General features: G+C 39.1%; 1 protein-coding gene across 1 annotated transcript in view; it reads right to left on the reverse strand.

The window, feature by feature from the left end:
* VPS35 (vacuolar protein sorting 35 homolog (S. cerevisiae)) overlaps nt 1-21,684 on the reverse strand; it is a 52,063-nt gene that overhangs the window by 29,673 nt on the left and 706 nt on the right. Inside the window, exons 2-5 of the mRNA XM_006872561.1 lie at nt 13,188-13,286; nt 9,986-10,082; nt 9,513-9,636; nt 8,880-9,062 (exon numbers count right to left, since the gene is read on the reverse strand). Coding sequence (XP_006872623.1) covers nt 8,880-9,062; nt 9,513-9,636; nt 9,986-10,082; nt 13,188-13,286 — 503 coding nt within the window. The remainder of the gene's footprint in view (nt 1-8,879; nt 9,063-9,512; nt 9,637-9,985; nt 10,083-13,187; nt 13,287-21,684) is intronic.

Here is a 21,684-nt window from a genome sequence, read left to right on the forward strand (position 1 = left end):
TAGATTACAGGATAAAATAGACTGCACTAAATGGAGGGAAAAGTTAATGGACTATAAGGCAACCTCAAAGAAAATTAACACTTCACAACATACCAGGAAAATAAAAATCCAAGAAGAACATGGAAACATTAAAGCTATAAGGAAACTCACAAGACAGAACACAAAAGGCATGAACTTGGCAAAGGAAGACACACAGAAAAAAGAAAGCAGAAAAACCACACATACACACAGACAAAACGCCATAATGGCAGCAATTAACTCATACTGCTGTGCATAAGGTCATTATGAGTCGGTACCGACTGGATGTCACCTAACAACAACAAACGATAATTACACTGAATGTAAACAGATTAAATACACCAGTTAAGCGACAGAGGGGTGGCAGAATGGATATGAAAGCAAAATCCTTCAATATGCTGTCTGCAAGAGACACATCTCACACACAGAGATAAAAACAGATTAAAAGTCAAAGGATGGAAAAAAATATACCAAGCTAATAGCATAGTGGTTACGAATCCAGGCTGTGAACCGCAAGGTCAGCAGTTCGAAACTACCAGCTGTTCTGCGGGAGAACGATGAGGCGTTCTGCTCCAATAAAGATTTACAGCCTCGGAAATCCTGTACAGTGTTGCAAAGAGTTGGAACAGACTCCATGGCACTTAACAATAACAACAAAACTGCAATAAAAAACGAAGAGTAGTGACAGTTCTAATCTCTGATAAAATAAACTTTAAGTCAAAAGATAGCATAATAAAGATGGACATTATCTCATGATTAAAGGGACAACTGAACAAGATGATATAACCATGATAAATATCTATGCTCCCAAAGAAAGAGCTCCTAAATATATAAAGCAAACTCTAATAGATTTGAAGAAAGAATGATGAATCTACAATAATCATGGGTGATTCTAATACACCGCTTTCAAAAATCGATAGAACAACCAGAAAGAAACTTGAAAAAGACATAGAAGAACTAAACACAATAGGCCAACTAGACGGCATAGATGTGTACAGAGCATTCAACCCAACAACTGCACAATGCACATTCTTTTCCAGTGCACATGGAACATTCTCCAGAATAGACCCTGTCTTAGGCCACAAAACAAATCTCCACAAATTTACAAATATCAAAATACTACAAAGCATCTTCTCAGACTACAATGCTATCAAATTAGAAATCAACAATAGGAAGACCAAGGAAATTAAGTCAAATACATGGAAACTGAATAAACACCCTGCTAAAAAGCAACTGGGTATTTTAAGAAATTAAACGTGAAATGATAAAGATTAGAGCAGAAATAAATGAGATGGAAGCAGAAAAATTATAGAAACAATCAACAGGACAAGAAGCTGGTTCTTTGAAAAGATTAACAAAATTGACAGACCACTGGCAAACCTAACAAAAGAGGGAGAAAACACAAATAACACACATTAGAAACCACATGGGCGATGTCACAAAAGACCAAAAGGAAATCAAAAGGATAATAACAGAATATTATGAGAACATAGAGCTGATACATTTTTAGATAAACACGACCCACCTGAACTTACACACACTGAAGTAGAAAACCTGAACAGACCCATAACAAAAGAAGAAATTGAGAAGGTCATCAAAAAACTCCCAACCAAAAGAAGTCCAGGCCCAGACAGCTTCACTGGTGAGTTCTACCAAATATTCAGGTAAGAGCTGTCACCAATTCTACTCAAATTACTCCAGAATATAGAGGAGGATGGAAAACTTCCTAATACATTTTATAAAGCAAGCATAACCCTCACACCAAAACCAGAGAAGGACATCACAAAGAAAGAAAATTTATAGACCAATATGCCTCATGAACATCGATGCAAAAATTCTCAACAAAATCCTAGCCAACACAATCCAACAGCACATCATGATGAAGTGGTATTCATATCAACGATGCAAAGATGGTTCAACATTAGATAAATGATCAACATAATCCACCATATGAATAAATAAAAAAAGAACCACATGATCATATCGATTGATGTAGAAAAGGCATCTGACAAATCCATTCCTGATGAAAACACTCAAGAAAGTAGGAATTGAAGGGACATTCCTCAACATAATTAAGAGCATATATACAAAAACAACAGCCTACATTACTCTCATTGGAGAGAAAATGAAAGCCTCTGCAAACAGGAACCAGACAAGGATGTCCTTTGTCACCGCTCCTACTCAATATTGTGCTAGAAGTCTTAGCAAGAGCTATACAGCAAGACAGGGAAATTAAAGACAGTCAAAACTCTGGTAGCATAGTGGTTATGAATCGGGCTGCAAACCATAAGGTCAGCAGTTCGAAATCACCAGCTGTTCCGTGGGAGAAAGATGAGGCTTTCTGCTCCTGTAAAGATTTGCAGCCTCAGAAACCCTGTACAGGGTTGCTATGAGTCAGAACCGACTCCACGGCACATAACAACAAAAACAAAATTGGCAAAGAAGAAGTAAAACTCTATTTGTAAATGATATGATCCTACTAGAAGAAAACCCCAAGGACTCAATTAAAAAGCTACTAGACCTCATTGGAAGATTCAGCAAAGTGGCAGGATATAAGATCAACACACAAAAATCAGTTGCATTCCTCTATACCAAAACGACAGCGCTGAAAAGGACATTAGGAAAGCAATACCATTTACAATAGCCACCCAAAGGATGAAATATCTAGGAATAAATGTAAAGAGAGAAACAAAGGGCTTCTACAAAGAAAATTACAAAACACTACTACCAGAAACCAAAAGAGACCTACAAAAATGGAAGACTGTACCATGCTCTTGGATAGGAAGACTTAACATTTTGAAAACATCAGTACTGCCCAAAGCAATTTACATATATACTGCAATTCCAATCCAGATTCCAATGACATTCTTCAAAGAGATGGAAAAAACAATGACCAACTTTATATGGAAAGGAAAGAGACCCAGGATAAGCAAAGCACTGCTTAAGAAGAACAAGGTTGGAAACCTCTCACTCCCTGACTTCAAAATTTATTACACGGCTACAGTGGTCAAAACTGCTTGGTACTGGTACAATGAAAGATATGTTGATCAATGGTACAGAATCGAGAGTTCAGAAATTAACCTATCCACATACAGCCAACTGATTTTTGACAATGTACCTAAATATATCACATGGGGAGTCTTTTCAACAGATGGTGCGGGCAGAACTGGAAAGCGATATGCAAAAGACTGAACCAAGACCGTCACCTCACACCTTATACAAAAACCAATTCAACATGAATTAAAGACCTAAATATGAATCCCAGAATTATGAAGGCCATCAATGAAAAAATAGGGACAAATGTGAGGGCACTAATTCAGGGAATATACAGACTACCAAACATTTTGAAAACTACTCAAACAAAAGCAGACAAAATAGATGATTGGGACATACTAAAAATTAAAAACTTATGTACATCAAAAGACTTCATCACCAGAGTAAAAAGGGAACCCACAGAATGGGAAAAAATCTTTTGCAATGACACAACAGACAAGGGACTCATTTATAAACTATAAAGGAAACTCCCAGGATCAGATATTGTTTCGTTCCGCTGTGCATGGGGCCGCTATGAGTAGGTTCCGACTCGATGGCACCTGACAACAACAACACCTCTACAAGAAAAAGAAAAATAACCCAATTAAAAATTGGGCACAGGACATGAACAGACACTTCACTAAGGAGGAGATCCAGGCAGCCAACAAACATATGAAGAAATGTTCACGATCACTAGCCATTAGAGAGATGCAAATCAAAACAACAATGAGATGTTATCTCACACCAGCAGTAACAGCAAAGATCAAAAAAGTAGAGGACAATAAATGCTGGTGAGGATGTGGAGAGACTGGGACACTCCTGCATTACTGCTGGTGGTATTGCAAAATGGTCCAACCTCTCTGGAAAGCAATATGGTGCTTCCTCAGAAAGTTGGAAATAGAAATCTTATGATCCAGCAATTCCTCTACTTGGTATTTACCCTCAAGAAATACGAGCCAAAACACGAGTAGATATATGCACACCAATGTTCATAGCAGCACTATTTACAATAGCAAAAAGATGGAGACAGCCTAAGTGCCCATCAAAGGAAGAATGAATAAACAAACTGTGGTATATACACACAATGGAATATTATGCTACCTTGAAGAATAACAAGGAAGCTGTAAGCCACCACATAACATGGATGAACCTTAAGGACATTACGCTGAGTGAAATTAGTCAGTCACAAAAGCAGAAATACTGCATAGGACCACTACTGTAAAAGACTAAGAAAAAGAAACCATACTAAGGTGAGTGTGGGGGGGTAGGGGGAATGATTCTTTGCTAATTACCGGGATGTGGGGAGTGGGGTGAGGGTAGGGAGGGGAAGGTGGATCACAGGGAGGAAAAAAAACACAGGATAGTTTGGGTTCTAGGGAGGCGGACAATACACAAGAACGAACCGAGAGGGGAACGGAAGAACAAAGCAGACGGGAAAACAATTAGGCAGGTTTGCATGGGCTAAGTGGGGCAGAGGTAAATAATGATGTATGCACAACCTTAGAACAACAGGGCTCTGAGGTATAGGGATTGAGATATGGTTGGAATGGGGAAAACGGGGGAAATAATGTTAAGATGCTTGGCTGTCTTTTGAATCTTTGTTTCCCTGGCAAACCATTATAAAATAGACATTTGAGGGGGAAAGAAAGGAATAGCCAGAAATATCACCACAGCAATCTTGTTAGTTCATCTTCTGCCTAGAACTGATTGGAATACCTAAAATGAGGCTACAATGCATCCAGTGAAGGAGGCTTCCTGAGGAACCTCTGCATTACATAAAACCACAGGGGAAATCCTGAACCGCATCCAGAATCTTCTAAGGTGGGAAATTTCCACTTGAAGGGACAAGCAGACCAGCCTGGAGTAGCTAGAAGATCAGAAGTTACTTCTTGAAAGAAAGACCAGGAGAAAAAAAACAAAACAATATAGGCAGTCTGACTGATTACTACAAGAACAAGCAAGTTGCTAGCCCAGGAGACATCAAGCCAAGTGGTCAGGTCCCCTCTGGGCAAACCCCCTTTCAAGACTAAGAATCAATGGGAATACACATTCTGATTGGTAACCACGTTTGTCACCGATAAGGGGAAGTGTGGGAAAAACAGTAATGAAGCTACAAGCTAAGCCCTACAACGTTCAATAGACTTGTGAACCCAGGAGGAGACCTGATTTGTCAATAGTGTGGCAAGACCTGGGGATTCTTGGGCCCAGAGTCAGTAACATTGCCACAGAAGACTAGAGTGGAGCATCCAGCTGATAAGAAGAGAAGGCATGCGCATAAGAACACCCACACTTACAGATAATACCCACTTGACCTGGCTTCAATGACTGGATGATCAGAACTCAACTAGAAGAAGATGAAAAAAGAGTAATCTGATACAATTTGATGAACTTGACCTACACCTGTGGATGCAGTAGCTCAAAAGAGGGAACAAATCTTTACAGCAAGGATCATTCCCACCCCCTGCACACATGGAGAGGGCAGTGATGGGCAACTTGGACATTGTCTACCCAAAATGGGGGGGGGGGGGAAAGGGGGCTACAAAGGCAAGAAGTGACTGGCTTACAAGCTTTCAAGAGGGTGCAGAGGAAGGTAGAATCTCCACTAAGTAGTTTCCAATCTGTCTGGGGAGGGCTGATGAAAAGAGATGGGACAGCACTCATGTTGTACAACAGTGAATAATTGCTATCAGGACTGACTGTGAGGGCTGGAAATGTAAAGGTAGACATTTTGTAGCAACAGGAGGGGAGTGATCGGCTTTGCAGTCTAGGAGTGGAGGTTCCTGGGTCCATCAAGCGAGAAGAGTGCAGAGTGGGACCCTACCCAGAGAAACAATGATGCCAGATGGAGGCAGAGACAATGATGTGGAGAGATGAAGCAGCTGGGGACTCTAGACCCAGAAAGGGAGACGGGCTGTGTGCTGACAACTGGGGACAAGCTTACAGGGTGTACCTTTTGGTTGGTTCATGATACATGGGATTGTAATCATGGCAATGAAACGATATGCGAGAGGATGAATGTAAAGCTAATGTTCTCCCATGTAAACTATCACATAATTCACAATAAAACATTTTTTACAAAAAAACACTTTACAGAAGGTTTGAGAAAATTAAAGAAGGAAGTTAGGAAAGCACTACAGGAACAATCAAATAAGATAGATACAGCATTGGAAAGAATTCAAAACCCACAAAAAGAGGTCCAAATGATTAATAATAGAATATCAGAAATGGATGATACAGTGAAAGGGCAAAGGAATAACATGGAAAAGATGGAAGGCAGAACTAGCGAACTGGAAGACAAATCTCTCAATATTGCTAAGATAGAAGAGCAAGCAGAAAAAAGGATAAAAACAATCTGAAGATGGTCTAAGATTCATACTGGACAACATAAAGAGAAGTAACTGAAAAATTATTCGCATTCCAGAGCAGGAATAATCACACAAATCCACAGAGGAGATAGTCGAAGAGCTGCTGGAAGAAAATTTCCCTAACATCCTGAAAAGTGAAAAGATAAGCACTCAAGAAGCTCAGCAGACCCCAGGAAGGATAGACTCCAAAAGAAAATCAGCAAGATGTATCATAATCAAGCTCTCCAAAATCAAAGATAAGGAGAGATTCCTGAAAGCAGCTAGGGAAAAGGCAAGCGTTACATATAAAGATTAAGCTCGTGTCTCTGAGCAGGAGTGTCTCTGAGCAGGAACCGTACAGGCTAAAAGGCAATGGGGAGACATATATAAAACCCTGAAAGAAAATAACTGCCAACCAAAAATCGTCTACCCAGCAAATCTGTTAATCAAATACGATGGTGTAATTAAAACATTCCAGGATAAACAGAAGCAAAGGGATTTTGCCAAAGCCAACCCCACACTGCAAAACATCCTAAAAGGAGTTGTGTGGACTGAGAACCAACAAGAACAGACAACAACCAGAGATTGACATACATGGCAGGACCACTGGGAACTCAATCTACAAATGGAAGAGCCGAGAACAGAATGAATTCAGAGGATCTGGGAGATCAGTCTATGATCAAAACAAGTCAATGTTAAAGAAGGTAAACACACAGGAACAGAAATCCAGGTGGTGTAAAGTCAGGTAGATTACAGGATAAAATAGAGTTTTAAAAGGAGAAAAAGCTAACAGAATATAAGGTAACCTCAAAGGAAATTAATACTTCACAATATACCAAGAAAATGAAAATACAAGAACATGGAAACATTAAAACTATGAACAAACTGACAAAAGAAGAATGCAAAAAACATGAACGCAGCACAGGAGGGCATGCAAAACAAAGAAACCAGCAGCAAATAACCTCACCACCTTATCCCTGGTAAGTTTTTAGCTTTTCTGTAATGCTTACATTTTTACCACAAACATGACAACATATTTATTATTTTTCTTTTAAAAATGAATTTATGTAAATGTACTAAAAAGCACTAACCTGTCCATTTGAAAAAATTAACGTTTTTTAAAGAAATTATTTTCTCCAATCTAGGGAATCTGTCACATGAAGAGTTTAACGGACTGACTCTCTGCCCATCACTCTGGGATAAAGTTCAGTGGATTGAATGCTACAACACCAATTCCACAAAAGTCAACAGTCTCGTAAAGCCAATGTTCTACCATGTAAACTATCACTCAGTACACAATTAAAAAAAAACAAAACAAAAAAACCCATGAGACTTTATATATAGAAATATATACGTAACAAGATACCAGTGGCTAACTGTGGGTGGGAGAACTGTTAATCTTAATTTTCTTCTTTATACTTTTCTATATTTTTTAATATATTCTACAACAAAGAACTGTTACAACGAAAAGAATGAGTTCAAAGTTGTCCACACTCTAGCTGTAGAATTTATTTTAATAAACTTTTAGAAAAGACAAATACGTAATTTTTCAACATAATCTCTTTGCTTGTCAATACATTTTGTCCATCTATCAAGAAGCTTTTGTATTCCCTTATTTAAAATGTTTTAGGCTGAGCTGTGAGCCACAAATGCTCTGCTGCCTTCACGTCTTCATCAGGGGGGCATGTTTGTCCCTGAAGGGCTGCTTTCAGGGAACCAAATAGGTCCAATGGAGCAAGATCAGGACTATAGGTAGGATGTTTTAACACCTCAAAATGAGTAACAGTGGTCAGAAGTGTGCAGACGTGCATTGTCATGCAAGATCACAAGGCCCTTGGATAGCAGTCCTCTGTGTAGGCTTCAGCTCTTCAGTGAGCATCTCACTGTAAGGAGCACTATTGATTGTTGAACCTTTTTCCTCAATCACCGACCAAGAAAAAGTTCAAAAGTCAATCATCATTTTTTAATGTTCCAATAGTGGCCTTTGAGAATCTCAGAAAACTGTAAAGACCAATTTTCCAGCTGATGGTTGACTTTTGAACTTTTTCTTCATCGGTAATTGAGGATATTTCCATTCCATGGTCCGCCATTTACTCAGGCTTCTAGTGATGAATCTATGTCACGTCACCAGTAATGATTTTTTTAAAAGACATTTTTACCTTCCTTCAATTATCAATCCAAATTTTGTTTGCAGATGTCCAAACACTTCTGTTTCTACTCTTCCGTGAGTTGTTGTGGCACCCAACTCTCAAGTTTTTCAAAACCCATGTCTGTCATGGATTATTTCACAGGCAGAGCCATGGCTGATTTGCAAATGATTTACCACATAATCCATTCACTGTCACGTGTCTAGTTGGCAGAACCATTTCACACGCACACTCAATGCTGTCATCAGCTATGGACGTTGATGGGCATTTTAATATAACAGGAGTGGGGATAAATTTTGGCTCACTCCTGTATAATTAAGAAAGAAAATTCACTTACTCTGTTGGCTCTCCTTCATCAGGTAAGATGTTTCTGGTACACTGAAGAAGATAATTTCGAAGAAAGAGACCTCTTAAGGGATGTTGAACGCCACGGCACATTTCTACCAAATCTTTCAAAATATCCTTCCTGGACTGAGGAAATGACTTAACATACACAACTCCGACTGTGATCAACAGATAACTAGAAGAATTAGAAGAAACCATTTAATTAGCAAAAAACTATTCAAAATCAAGAATGACTAAATCCAAATACACTCAAAAATATAACAAGGCTCATCTTTTTTTCTCTCCTGCATGATGAAGAAAATACCAGCTGATTTAAAATAGAATCATTCAGTGACAACTAAATAAGTATTGATTTCTCTTTCATCTTTAAGCTTTAAGGAACAGAGTAACTGTTGTATTAATGTTTTGGTAGTCAAGGCATTAAACAAAAGAGCATGCCTTTTTTCTCTAAATATTCATATAAAAAGTAAACATCATTACACTCTAAAATCCTCGATAAAAAAGGCATAATATTAATCTCAATCTGGTAACAAACTAACGTCAAAATCAGTACAAAACTGGTCCTTTTAAAGAACGTAACATACAGTGGGGGCCTATAAAGGTCTGGAGACTCTTCAGTACTTACAGCCTTGGGATAATGTTTCCAGCATACTGTACAAGTTCATAGAGATCTGCTACTTTCCTTCCTTTAGCAAACTCCTCTGTCAGGTAGACTTCTAAGTACTGCAGTTCATCCGAAATAGCCATATCTTGAATTACAATTAAGGACTACATAAACTTTTGGACAGACACATTAAATCCAATCCTTTAACACGGCACATTTTGGTGAAGAAAACATTTCAGTTGCATTTTCTTTACTATGAAACAATAGCTGACATCAAGAGTGTCTAGTGAAGCAGAGCAATAAAACAGTATCTGTCAGACGCTACAGGCTGACAAATGGAAAACCACTTTCCATTTCAGCGTCCTGTATGACAATACCTAAGCATTAAGAGACTGCCTCACAAACTCAATGTCTTCTAAAAAGGTTATGAAAACGGATACAATTGCAACCCATTCTAAAGATGTTTAAGCACAGAAAAAGGGTATTTAGGATACAAAGTTCATAGTAGCTCTTTGGTGATAACATAGATGTCCGGAGTTCACCAAGCATATTAGAAGCATGCTTTAGTGCGTCCATAAGCTTGTTTTTGTCCTAAAGAAACAAGAAAATTGGTGAGAATGCTAATTTAAAGGAGACCTGACTCAATAAATGAACTCTCTACACCAAGGATTTAAAACATCTTTAAAACTATACTGTACTAAAGCTTCTTAAACCACACACAAAACAGTAACTTTAGATATCTTCACTTTGTCTTTTCTCTAGATGAAAAAAAAAAAAAAGCATGATTCCTAACCAGGGGTGCAGAGCTTAGTAGGTCAGATATTTCTAGTACTGCAAGCTTCCTCATGTCACGCTCATCTTTTCAATCCAAACAGATGATAAAATTAGCTCCATCCATTCATCTATTTTACCTACAACCAAGATAGCTGGCAAACTGGTTCTTCTAAACCAAGATACTATCCTGACAATGGCTTTGCCATAGAGTGTTCCTCAGAGCTCTCTAGAACACCCCTGTCTCACGCAACACACAAATGCAGAATACGCCTTTGCAATACAAGGCACATTCCTTGTTAAATGCTGCTGAGTCAGTTCTGACTCACAGCACTCCTATATAGGGTTTCTGAGGTTGTAAATCTTCATGGGAGCAAAAAGCCTCAAGTGTGTCCCATAGAATGGTTGGCAGTCCAGTGCTTATTGTATGGAGCCACCACACTCGCACTAGGCACAGCACCCATAGACAAAAAAAGAGAGGCAAGTAATAACAAGTCCAGACTCACCCATCTCCTCCTAATGAAGGGTGCTTAGTTTCATTTCTAAACTTGTTTGCAAGGAAAGCTATACTATCAGTTTTAAAGCATATTACTAAGCTTCCAAAATTATAAGATACTTACTTACAAAGGTTATGGATTGCACTGTGTTCACCCAAAATATGTGTTGTGAATCCTAACCCTTAGAGTGGTTATATAGAAGTTGTCAAGGATTTCATTTTACTTGGAGCCACAATCAACACACATGAAAGGTGCAGTCAGTAAAGCAAATGACATATTGCACTGGGCAAAGTGCCTACAAAATACCTCTGTAAAGTGTTAAAATGCAAACTTGAGGCCTTAGGTGTGCCTAACCCAAGCCATAGACTCTTGAGGTGGTGCTGTTAGGACCAGCACTGGACTTCGAACCACAAGGTTGGCAGTTCAAACCCGTCAGCTGCACCTTGGAAAGCCTACACAGAGATACTATGAGTCAGAACTGACTTGAAGACACTTAACAACAACAACCCAAGCCATAATATTTTCAATCAGTTCATATGCATAAGAAAGCTGGAAAATGACTAAGGAAGACAAAAGAATTGATGCCTTTGAATTATGGTGTTGGTGAAGAATAGTAAATACACCAGGGACTGCCAGAAGAAGGAACAAATCTGTCTTGGAAGAAGTATTGTCAAAATGCTGCTTAGAAGCAAGGATGGAAAGATTTTGTCTCATCTACTTTGAGACTTGTTATCAGAAGGTAACATGTCCCTGGAAAAGGACATCAAGCTTGGTACAGGGTCAGTGAAAAAGAGGAAGACCTGCAATATGAAAGACTGATACAGTGGCTGCAACAATGGGCTTAACTCAGAAATGACGGTGAGGATGACACAGAAACAAAACAAGCAGTGTTTCTCTGTCTACCTACTAATAGGGTCACTCTAAGGAGCTCTGGTAGTGTAGTGGTTACATGCTGGGCTGCTAACCGCAAGGTCAGCAATTGGAATCTGTGAGTGGCTCAGTAAGAAAAAGATGAGGCTTTCCAGTCCCATAAAGATTTACACCCTTGGAAGCTCTCTATACAGGGTCTCTTTGAGTTGGCATACCACCACGAGGGTTATTACGAGTAGGAATTGATGTCTAATAATAACAACATACTCCTAAAATTATGAGAATGTAAATTTCTGTTTGTTAAAGTCACCCATTTGTGGTATTTGTGGCATATAGCAGCACCAGATAACTACAATGTTGTTGTTAAGTGCCATTGAGTCAGTTCCAACCCATAGCAACCCTGTATAGGGTTTCTGAAGAGTGGATGGTAAGCTTGAACCGCCAACCTTGAGGTTCAAACCAACTTTGCAGTCCAGTGCATTAACCCCCAGTGCCACAACAGAACTGCCAACAGCCTACAATACTTGGTGTTCTCATCCAAGTACTAATCAGGCCAACTCTGCTTAACTTCTGAGATTAGGCCCATTCACAGTGGTATGGCCGTAAACAACTATGATAACTATGTAACTAACTATGGTGGTGCCGTGCCGTGGAGTCAGTTCCGACTCACAGCAACCCTGCCTAGAGTTTCCAAGGCTGTAAATCTTTATGGGAGCAGAAAGCCTCATCTTTCTCCTGCGGAACAGCTAGTACTTTTGAACTGCTGACCTGAGGTTAGTAGCCCGATATTAAGTATCATCATCATCAAAAGTCATGACTTGAAGTACTAGTCTATTTGGTTTCATTCCATTAATCTATTATTTCAATCCAAAGAGTCTATGTATGGCTTCTAATCAGATCAATTCCTAGTCTATACTTCAGAATATGAAAATAGACAATTTTCTAAGCTAATTTCTATAAAAAATATAATGATTTTGGATAGAAGTAAGTTTTTAAGGCATTCAGGGAAAAAACTGTAAATAATTCACAGTGTAAGACAATTTAAAATCATTAATTTGATGTTTATTGAACATTCATTGTATGTCACATACTTCCCAGGTTTAGGGTATAAAACCAATGAAGCTAGAAACTTACGTCAGATACTGGTGTGGTGAAAATATAGTGATAAGCAAATAAAGACAGGTTCTCTTGTATTTATGAACATCCATTCTAGTAGGCTAAATCAACAGTCCCTAATCACAATATTGTTGTTAAATACCGTCGAGTCAGTTCCGACCCATATTGACCCTGAATAGGGCTTCTGAGGAGCCACTGGTGAACTTGAACCACCGACATTGCAGTTCAAACTGACCTTGCAACCCAGCATATTAACCCACAGTGCCACACAAAATATGAGTAACTAGGGCTATGTGCCAAAAATGCTTCACACCGTACTTAAGAGAGGCGAGCACTAAAGACAGATGAATTTACCAGAAGCAGCAGTGCTATGTGACTTCAGAACAACACAGATGCTTCCTTAGATAGGTTGCAATCATACATCCCACACTGTCATTCTTACCAGGCATCTTTTCATCTGGAATGATTGAACCTTCACAGCCTGTATGGCTTCATCCAAGAGCTTTTCCTGCTCATCCTGAGGTGACTGCTGTGTTGTAGGCTAAAAAATAAAAAACACTTCTGTTAATGAGCGCTCTTCAAGTCAAAATTGTATTTCTACAGTTCTAGCCATAACTCTTTTTATAGTGTCGTTCCAGCTCTACAACTCAAACCTGTTTATCGATTTTTGACAACTCTGGGCTATGTCCAGTCACCAAAGTTAACAGCATAAGCTTACTGAAGGGGAAGAGAAGAGTATACAGTGAATTTCCTCTCACAGGAATTAATTCAACATCCTTGTAGCAGGTTGCCCTCAAAAAAACATGTGGTAACAAATTACAGCTACCAGTATTCTGTTAATGAGCTCTGAATCTGACCAACTAAAGTCATACAATTAATCCAAACTTCTCATATGCATGTTGTTGTTAAGTGCCGTGTAGTGTTTCCGAGGAGTGGCTGGTGAGTTTGAACCACCGATCCTGCAGTTCAAACCAGCCTTGCAACCCAGTGTTTTATCCCACAGTGCCACACCAGGACTAATCTCTAAATGCCTCTTTTCTCCAGATTACTTTTTATCTGCATTCTAATCTCTACTTACATCAGGGAACTCGTTTATGAACAGACTAACGCTTTCTTCTTAGGCAATAGATAACAAGGTACTAAACAGCTTGAAAATAAAATAGCAGAAATTGTTAGCAACTGATACCAGAACATCATAATGCATCTTCTTCTCGAGCACCTGTCTTAGATCTCTTCAACTATACAGATACATAGCTACAATAAACGAAATATATCCAGATACTCCTCTCTTTGCCATTAGCAAAAATCTGTCAAGCAGAATTAAGCATTCCTCCCTTTAAACTGTATAAACATTGTTTACACCTGTACTACAATATACAGCATGTTATCATTGTAAATGCTGGGATCTAGCATTGTCTGGTACATAATGGATGCTTCATAAATGTTAACTCTAGCACTGACGGCACAGCTGTTAAAGTGCTTAGCCACTAACCAAAATGTTGGCTGTCAAATTTACAGGAGAAAGACGTGGCACCTTGGAAACCCTAAGGGACAGTTCTACCCTGCTCCTTACTGTCACTGTGAGTTGCAATGGACTTGTCAGCAGTTGGCTGGGTTGGGTTGGGTTTTGGTGTGAACGAATGAGCTAGTTTTAGAATGCTTAGGTTACATGTTTAATAAAAAAAAAAACACAAAAAAACATAGATTAATTGGAAAGGTAGAGGTATAGACTTACAGAGAAACATGAAAGATGACTCTGATCTGTTTCATTGTCCCAGACAATAAAAACAAACTGTCATTTTGAGATCAACAAAGGAACACGAGGCATATAAACCCACCTCTGAACTAGAATCATTTTAAAAATAGAAAACTTTCTCTTGGTCTAATTTTAGAAAGAGAAAAAAATTAGATGAATTAATATCGCCAAGAATCTCCCTTTATTTCATATATATGATAAACCCTGGTAAATTGAGCTTCGTGGACTAGATTTTCCCTCAGAAACATAAATGACAACAACATACTAAAATTCAAAGATAAACTTAGAGGTCTATTATACTTAACAAGAACAATTAAGTTATATATCAAAACTATTGGAATAAAATACTGATTTCAGAGACCAGACAACCAGTATATTTAAGGATTCTGTCTTCATGATACTCAGTATTCACCATGGGTATGAGGCCAAGTTTGGATTTTTTGGACTCCTTCCCTTTGAATATAATAGATTTAACAATTATTAGAATCAGCGGATTTTTATTAAGTTCAGATTGCCACCTTAAGAGAAAGTAGTGATACATTTATAATTACTTTATAGCAAATAAAATGTGCTTATAAAGAGATTAAAACAGTTCCAAAAACATTTTATACAAATGATAAATCAGTCATCTATAAACAAATGAGATTTTAGCAAAATTCTTTTATATCAGTCGGATTTACAATATAAGGATAAGTCAAAAAATATTGCTACAAACTCATAGAAACCTTTATTAACCAAAACTATCAAAATGGCAACTTGGGCATCCTTGAGAGACTCAAACCGTCTTCCTTTTCAATGTTCTTTGATTTTTGGACTCAAAAAGGACATCATTAAGGGGCAAGATTAGGACTGCAGAGTGGGTGGAATAAACTTTCCCAACAAAATTCTCATAGGGCAGCCCTTGCTATACTCAAAAAATGAGCAGGTGCATTGTTTTGATGAAAAAAACAAAAATTTCTCGGTATACCTTTCCTTGCTTTTTTCTCACCAATGCAGTTTTCAAATTTTCTTAAAACTTCTTCAGAGTAAAGCCTCATGATCCATCCTTTATGAAAATCTATTAAGGTTACTCCTTTGGAATCCTAAAACAGTCATCCTAACTTTCTGAGCTAACCTCTCTGTTTTGAATTTAACTGGCTCGGCAGATCCTCTCCGAAGTCAGTGTTCTGACTGGATTTTTAAGGTACCCTTGTGGTGCTGTGGGTTAATGCCCTAGACTGCAAAGTCTGCTTAACCCTGCAAGGTCGGTGGTTCTGCTCCTCAGAAACCTTAATACAGGGTTGCTGTGGGTTGGAACCAACTCTATGGCACTTAACAACAAGAGATTAAGACAAGTATATTACTATGAGAAAAGAGCATAGTGGTTACGAATTGGGCTACTAATCTCACAGTCAGCAGTTCAAAAACTACTACCAGCACATTAACAACAACATTACTTGTCTGCAATCATCCAGTGATTACCGTTTAACACATTTTGTTTGGAATAAATCTGTGTATGTATGAACTGGAACCCTAGTAACAGATACTTTACTTACCCTCATTGATAAGAAAATGCAAAATGTAGAAAATTACAGAAGATGACTTAAAACCAAGTAGGCTACAAGTGAAAAAATAAAGCTATAATAAAAACTGTGTTTTTAAAAACTATTTATCAGACAATGTGCTTACAATACAAATGGGTATTGAACAGAGTATTCTGAGTCCCTCCCTGGGAAATATCACACAGAGCAGGAGCAACTGTAACATGAACATGCCATCATTAAAACACAAGTCAGGCGATCAATGTCTCCTCACCCTTTCACAAATTACTAGGAACAGTCTCTGTGTTTACCAGCTATATGAACCCTAGAAAAATGGAGATACTAGATTAAGATGGAAATTAACCCCAAGTGTCTATCAACAAAGGAGCCCTGGGTGGTACAATGGTTAAGTGTTTGACTGCTACCCAAACACAGCAATCTGAACCTACCAGTTGCTCCAGGGGAGAAAGATAAGGCATTCTGCTTACGTAAACAGTACATAAATACAGTCAATATGAGGCAGAATCCACTGGTTGACAAAAGGTTTGGTAAATCAAGAAATGGATCAAAATAAGAAAATGTAGCATATCCATACAATGGAAATATTACTAAATCATAAAGAGAACTACAGTTCTTATACATGCTATGCTATGGATGAACTTTGAAATATAAATCAGATACAAAAGAATAATAGTGCATGATACCACTTATGTGAAATATCAAGAACAGGCAAATCCATAAAGACAAATGTTTATTAGTGGAGCTCTGGTAGCGTAGTGGTTATGAATCTGGTCAGCAGTTCGAAACTATCAGCTGTTGGGTGGAAGAAAGATGAGGCCTTCTGCTCCTGTAAAGATTAACAGCCTCGGAAACCCTGTACAGGGCCGCTATGAGTTGGAACCGACTCCACAGCACATAATCACCACCACCACCAGCTGGGAAAAGGGGTAACGAAAAGCTATTGTTTAAGGGGTATTGAGTTTCTATTAAAGGATCCCTGGTGGTACAGTTGGTTAAGCATTGGGCTGCTAACCAAAAAGCTGGTGGTTCAAACTGTGGGAAAACAAAGAGGTAGTCTGCGTCCATAAAGGTTTACAGCCTTGGAAATCTTACGGGGGCAGATCTACTCTATCATATTGAGTTACTATGAGTGAGAAATCGATTCTACGGCAGTGGATTTCGTTTTGGTTGGTTTGATGACGATGAAAAACTTTTGGAAATAATCAGTAGTAATAATGGTTGCAAGGAGCTCTGGTAGCGTAGTGATTACGAATCGGGCTGCGAATCTTAAGGTCAGCGGTTCGAAACTACCAGCCGCTCCGCGGGAGAAAGATGAGGCTTTCTACTCCTGTAAAGATTTACACCCTCGGAAACCCTGTACAGGGTCGCTATGGGTCGGAACCGACTTGACGGCACTTAACAACAACAATAATGGTTGCACAATATGGTGAATATAATCGATGTTACTGAACTGCTCACTTAAAAACAGTTAAAACAGCAAGCTTTTGTTATATGTTTTTTAAGATTAAAATGAGTTATTTATGATTTTATTTTGAGCCTGTGGCCAAACAGCCCTCCCAAGTCTATATAGTTGTTAGGTGCAGAAAAAGCAAAGCATAAACTTATAAATTGACCCCCTCTTCTTCTATAAAGAAGGGATAATAGTACTTACATCACGGTTATAAGGAATGAATGAAATGACACAAGGAAAGCTCAAAAAGTCTAGCACTTAGTAATAAGCACTTATGTCTTACGATTATTATTATATCTCCTTTAAATGCAAGCAATTATTTCCACCCATCCTGTGAACACAATCATTGGCCAATCTCCCTACTCAAATGTTGGAGATTATCTGATAAAAAATGTAAATTACCTGCAAAATGAAAATACTAGCCTCATAAAGGTAAAAAATGTCATGATGTTAATGAAAGCGCAATTTTTTAAATGATATGGCACAAACAGTGAAGTAGGTAGAATTAAGGATGATGAGGAAGAACTAGGAACTTCAAAACAAGAATCTGGATACCAAAGTGGCTCAACTTCAATTACCAAGACATTTATTTCCCAACGAATCCTGTAATAGAACATATTTATACATAACTTTACGACTCCAACTTTCCCTGTCGGCAACACTCTTTCTCCTCCATTTGAAAAAATTCTGCTCATCCAGTAGTTCAGTTCATATGTTACTTCCTGTAATCGTTTCCAAACTCCAGGCAAAACGATTTCTCCTTCCATGAGTCCAAGGCACTAAGAAACAATGCTAAAAGAGCAATTCGCATACCACCATATTCTAGTTAAGTTCCACAAGCCATCTGTCTCACTTGGTAGATGATGCTTAAATTCTTTAAGAGCAAGAACCATGCTCATACCCAGTACCTAGCAATCTCCATGACATAGAACCCACTGTCAGTGAGTCAATTCCTATAGGGACAAAGTAGAATTGCTCCAGAGTTTCTGAAGCTATAAATCTTTATGGGAACAGATAGTCTCACCATTCTCCTGCTAATCTTTCAGATAGCAGCCCAAAGCTTGACACATTATGCCACCAGAGCACTTTCAAAGGAGGCATGTTGCGGACCGTGTAAGACTGGTCAGAGGTTCGAGGCCCTATAGTCCAGAGTGTAACAAATGAGGCCACTGGCAGTTAATGGCAAATTGTTTTTCATCTTAATATTATTACATGTATTAATTTAATACACGGAGCTCTTGGTAATCCACAGATAAATGTGATATTTTCCTAAAGCTAAGACTAAAGTTGCAAGGTCAAGTCTTTCTCCAAAAGGATTCTCTTAATATTTTGTGTGCCTCTGTCAGGGACTGACCTCGACATAGTTATGTTGTTCACGAGTATTTGGTTCACGAGGAGGAGCGATCCAGCTACTTCTCGGTTCTTTGTTCTATACACAAAGAACCCATCCTCCCTAATCCCTTTTCCAGGTGCAGCCCATTCACCTGGGCGTCTCCTGCAGAACTCTCACCTTCCCCCAACTAAGCTCAGGGGCTATAGATATGTTAATTGGGCCTGAGAATCCAAGTTGCTGGCCTGGGATTCGAACCAGCGAAGTACGACGTAAAGTTACCTGAATGTCTGAAAAAGTACTGATGTTAGCTGTACCTTGCCTAAGTACCTCCCAGCTTGGTGTGACGCTCCTCCCCTAAATAAAACAGAGGCCCTGGCCTCCCCAGGTGCGCATTACTGGTTGGAAGGCATGGAGTAAAGATTGCGGTGCATTATGGGCTGGAAAGCATGCAGTAAAGACGGGCTGGAGGGCATGCGGTAAAGATTGCAGGGCAGTGAGTTGCTGCCTGCAGAGGCGACATGCCTGTACTCCCAAGCCTGCCCACCAGTGATGTATCCACCCTGGATTTGGGGTGCCTCATTGTCTCCCTTCTTCTGTTTGTCTGTGTATTCTTTCGCTATCCCTATCGCCGCTGGATCTCCCCTCCTCCTGAACCAAACACTCGTGACAACATAACTATGTCGAGGTCAGTCCCTGACAGACGCACACAAAATATTAAGAGAATTCTAGAATCTTAGATCTAGAAAAAGGCAAATAGGCCACTACTGGTTTTCAAATGCAAAGTGGCAGTGACAAGACTGAGTCCCAGGTTTCCTTTCCAATAAAATTCATGAAGACAGGATTGTGCCTGTCACTGCTCCAAACTGGCCCACGACAGAGAACCAGGTGCACTGTAGACACTGGCTCACCAAACAGACCACCTCAGGTGCAGTGCAGTCCATAACAAAACATGAATACAAGGGCAAGTCAGAAAGCATTGCTACAAATCTCAGAAACCTTTATTACAAATATGAAAATGTGAAGCTACTGTTTCTCAACATATCTTCCACCTAGGTCTATATAATACTAAACCTTCCCTTTATTAAACAAAAACATCAAAATGTGAAGGCTACTGTTTTTTGAAAGATCCTCTAAACTTCTTAAGGCAATGTTTTCATTGTCCTGATGTGGCACTGTAGGTTAACGCACTGGACTGCAAAGTCGGTTTAAACCTCAAAGTCCATGGTTCAAGCTCACTCAGTTGCTCCTTGGAAACCCTATACAAGGTTGCTATGGGTTGGAACCGCCCCATGTATAGGGTTTCCAAGGAACGAGTGGTGAGCTTGAACCATGAACCTTGTGATTCGAACTGACTTTTCAGTTCAGTGCATTAACCCAGAGCCACAATTGGGTTGCTATGAGTCAGAACTAACTGCACTTACATCAACAATCCTTCCCTGAATGCTGTTCTCTTCAATTTACACATAAAAATGGCAGTTTTGGCATTCTGGAGTTTGTGGAACCAACTTTGAAATGTTGAGTATGTGGAACAAAAAAGAAGTGTGAAAGGGTAAGATCAGGGCTACTGGGAGAACGGGTTAGTTATCAATGAAACTCGGAGGCCAGCCCTTGCTACTGCTGATGAATGAACAGATGCAGTCGCACAACTTTCCTGGCCTTACCCCACCCATGCCGTTCTCAATTTCTTCAAATTTCTTCTATCAAGGCATAGATGTCCCTTTTGTGATCCAAAAACACTGTGGCCATAACCTTCCGCAATGACGTCTCATCCATCTTTGAGGTCTTTCAGCCCTTCCTTAAAATGCTTAATCCATCCAATAACTTATTTTATGTGGGATAACATCCCCTTGAAATCCTGGTGTGGTGCTTGGGGTTGATGCATTGGACTGCAAAGTCAGTTTGGAATGCAAGGCCAATGGTTCAAGCTCACCAGCTGCTCCTTGGAAACACTATATAGGAATGCTATGAGGGTCAGAACTGACTTGACAGACTTAACAACAACATTCCTATAAACTTGCTGCAAAGTTTCAATGCAAAAGTCCGCCTGAGTTTTGTTAAAAATTAGTCCTGATCACGAAATATTTTTTTCATAAAAGTATTGTTTGTTTGAAAGCCCCCCAGCAAGACTAAGAGAAGTATATTACTGAGAGAACTTGTCTGCAGCCATTCATCCACTGATTGCAGAGACTTGTTTAAACACAATTGGTTTGCAATAAACCCATGAATACATGAACTGGAATCACTGGAGCAATATTTTTTTGTCTTATCCTCATTTGTTGTTAAGTGCCTTCTAGTTGATTCGGACTCATAGCGACCCTATATACGGTTTCTGCCGAGGAGCAGCTGGTGGGTTTGAACTGCTGACTTTGTTGTTCGAAGTACAGTGCTGATCCTACAGTGCCACACCAGAAATCCTATCATTACCAATCCACAAATCTTGAGAAACAGAGAAGTCCTAGTTAAAATTTTACACCAGTCTTGTATCAAATTTCCAAACATAGAAATTCCGAAAACTAAGTAAAATCCTCTTGCATGGCAATATACCAAAGTAGTGTAAACCAGTTTCCAGGCTTGCAGGTTTACAGAAGCTTGTCTCCATAAAGGAATGGGATCATTAAAACTGACGTGCCAGCATCTAAAAACCTAGACAGTGCAGACCATTTCAAATGCTAATAAAACGCAAGTGTCAACTTGTCTTTGTAGAACTCAGACACAGGGGTTCACGTTTTAAGGAAGTTCAAGTTTACTGGCCAACAGTCCCATACGATTCGCGGCCTTCACGGAGACCTGCTACGTACGGAAAACGACTACTTCCAGCAAGTTAAACATTTGGATTTCATCAAGACAAATGGTAAAAGA

This window comes from Chrysochloris asiatica, unplaced genomic scaffold (assembly GCF_000296735.1).
Source record: "Chrysochloris asiatica unplaced genomic scaffold, ChrAsi1.0 scaffold00204, whole genome shotgun sequence".
NCBI classification, from domain to species: Eukaryota; Metazoa; Chordata; class Mammalia; order Afrosoricida; family Chrysochloridae; genus Chrysochloris; species Chrysochloris asiatica.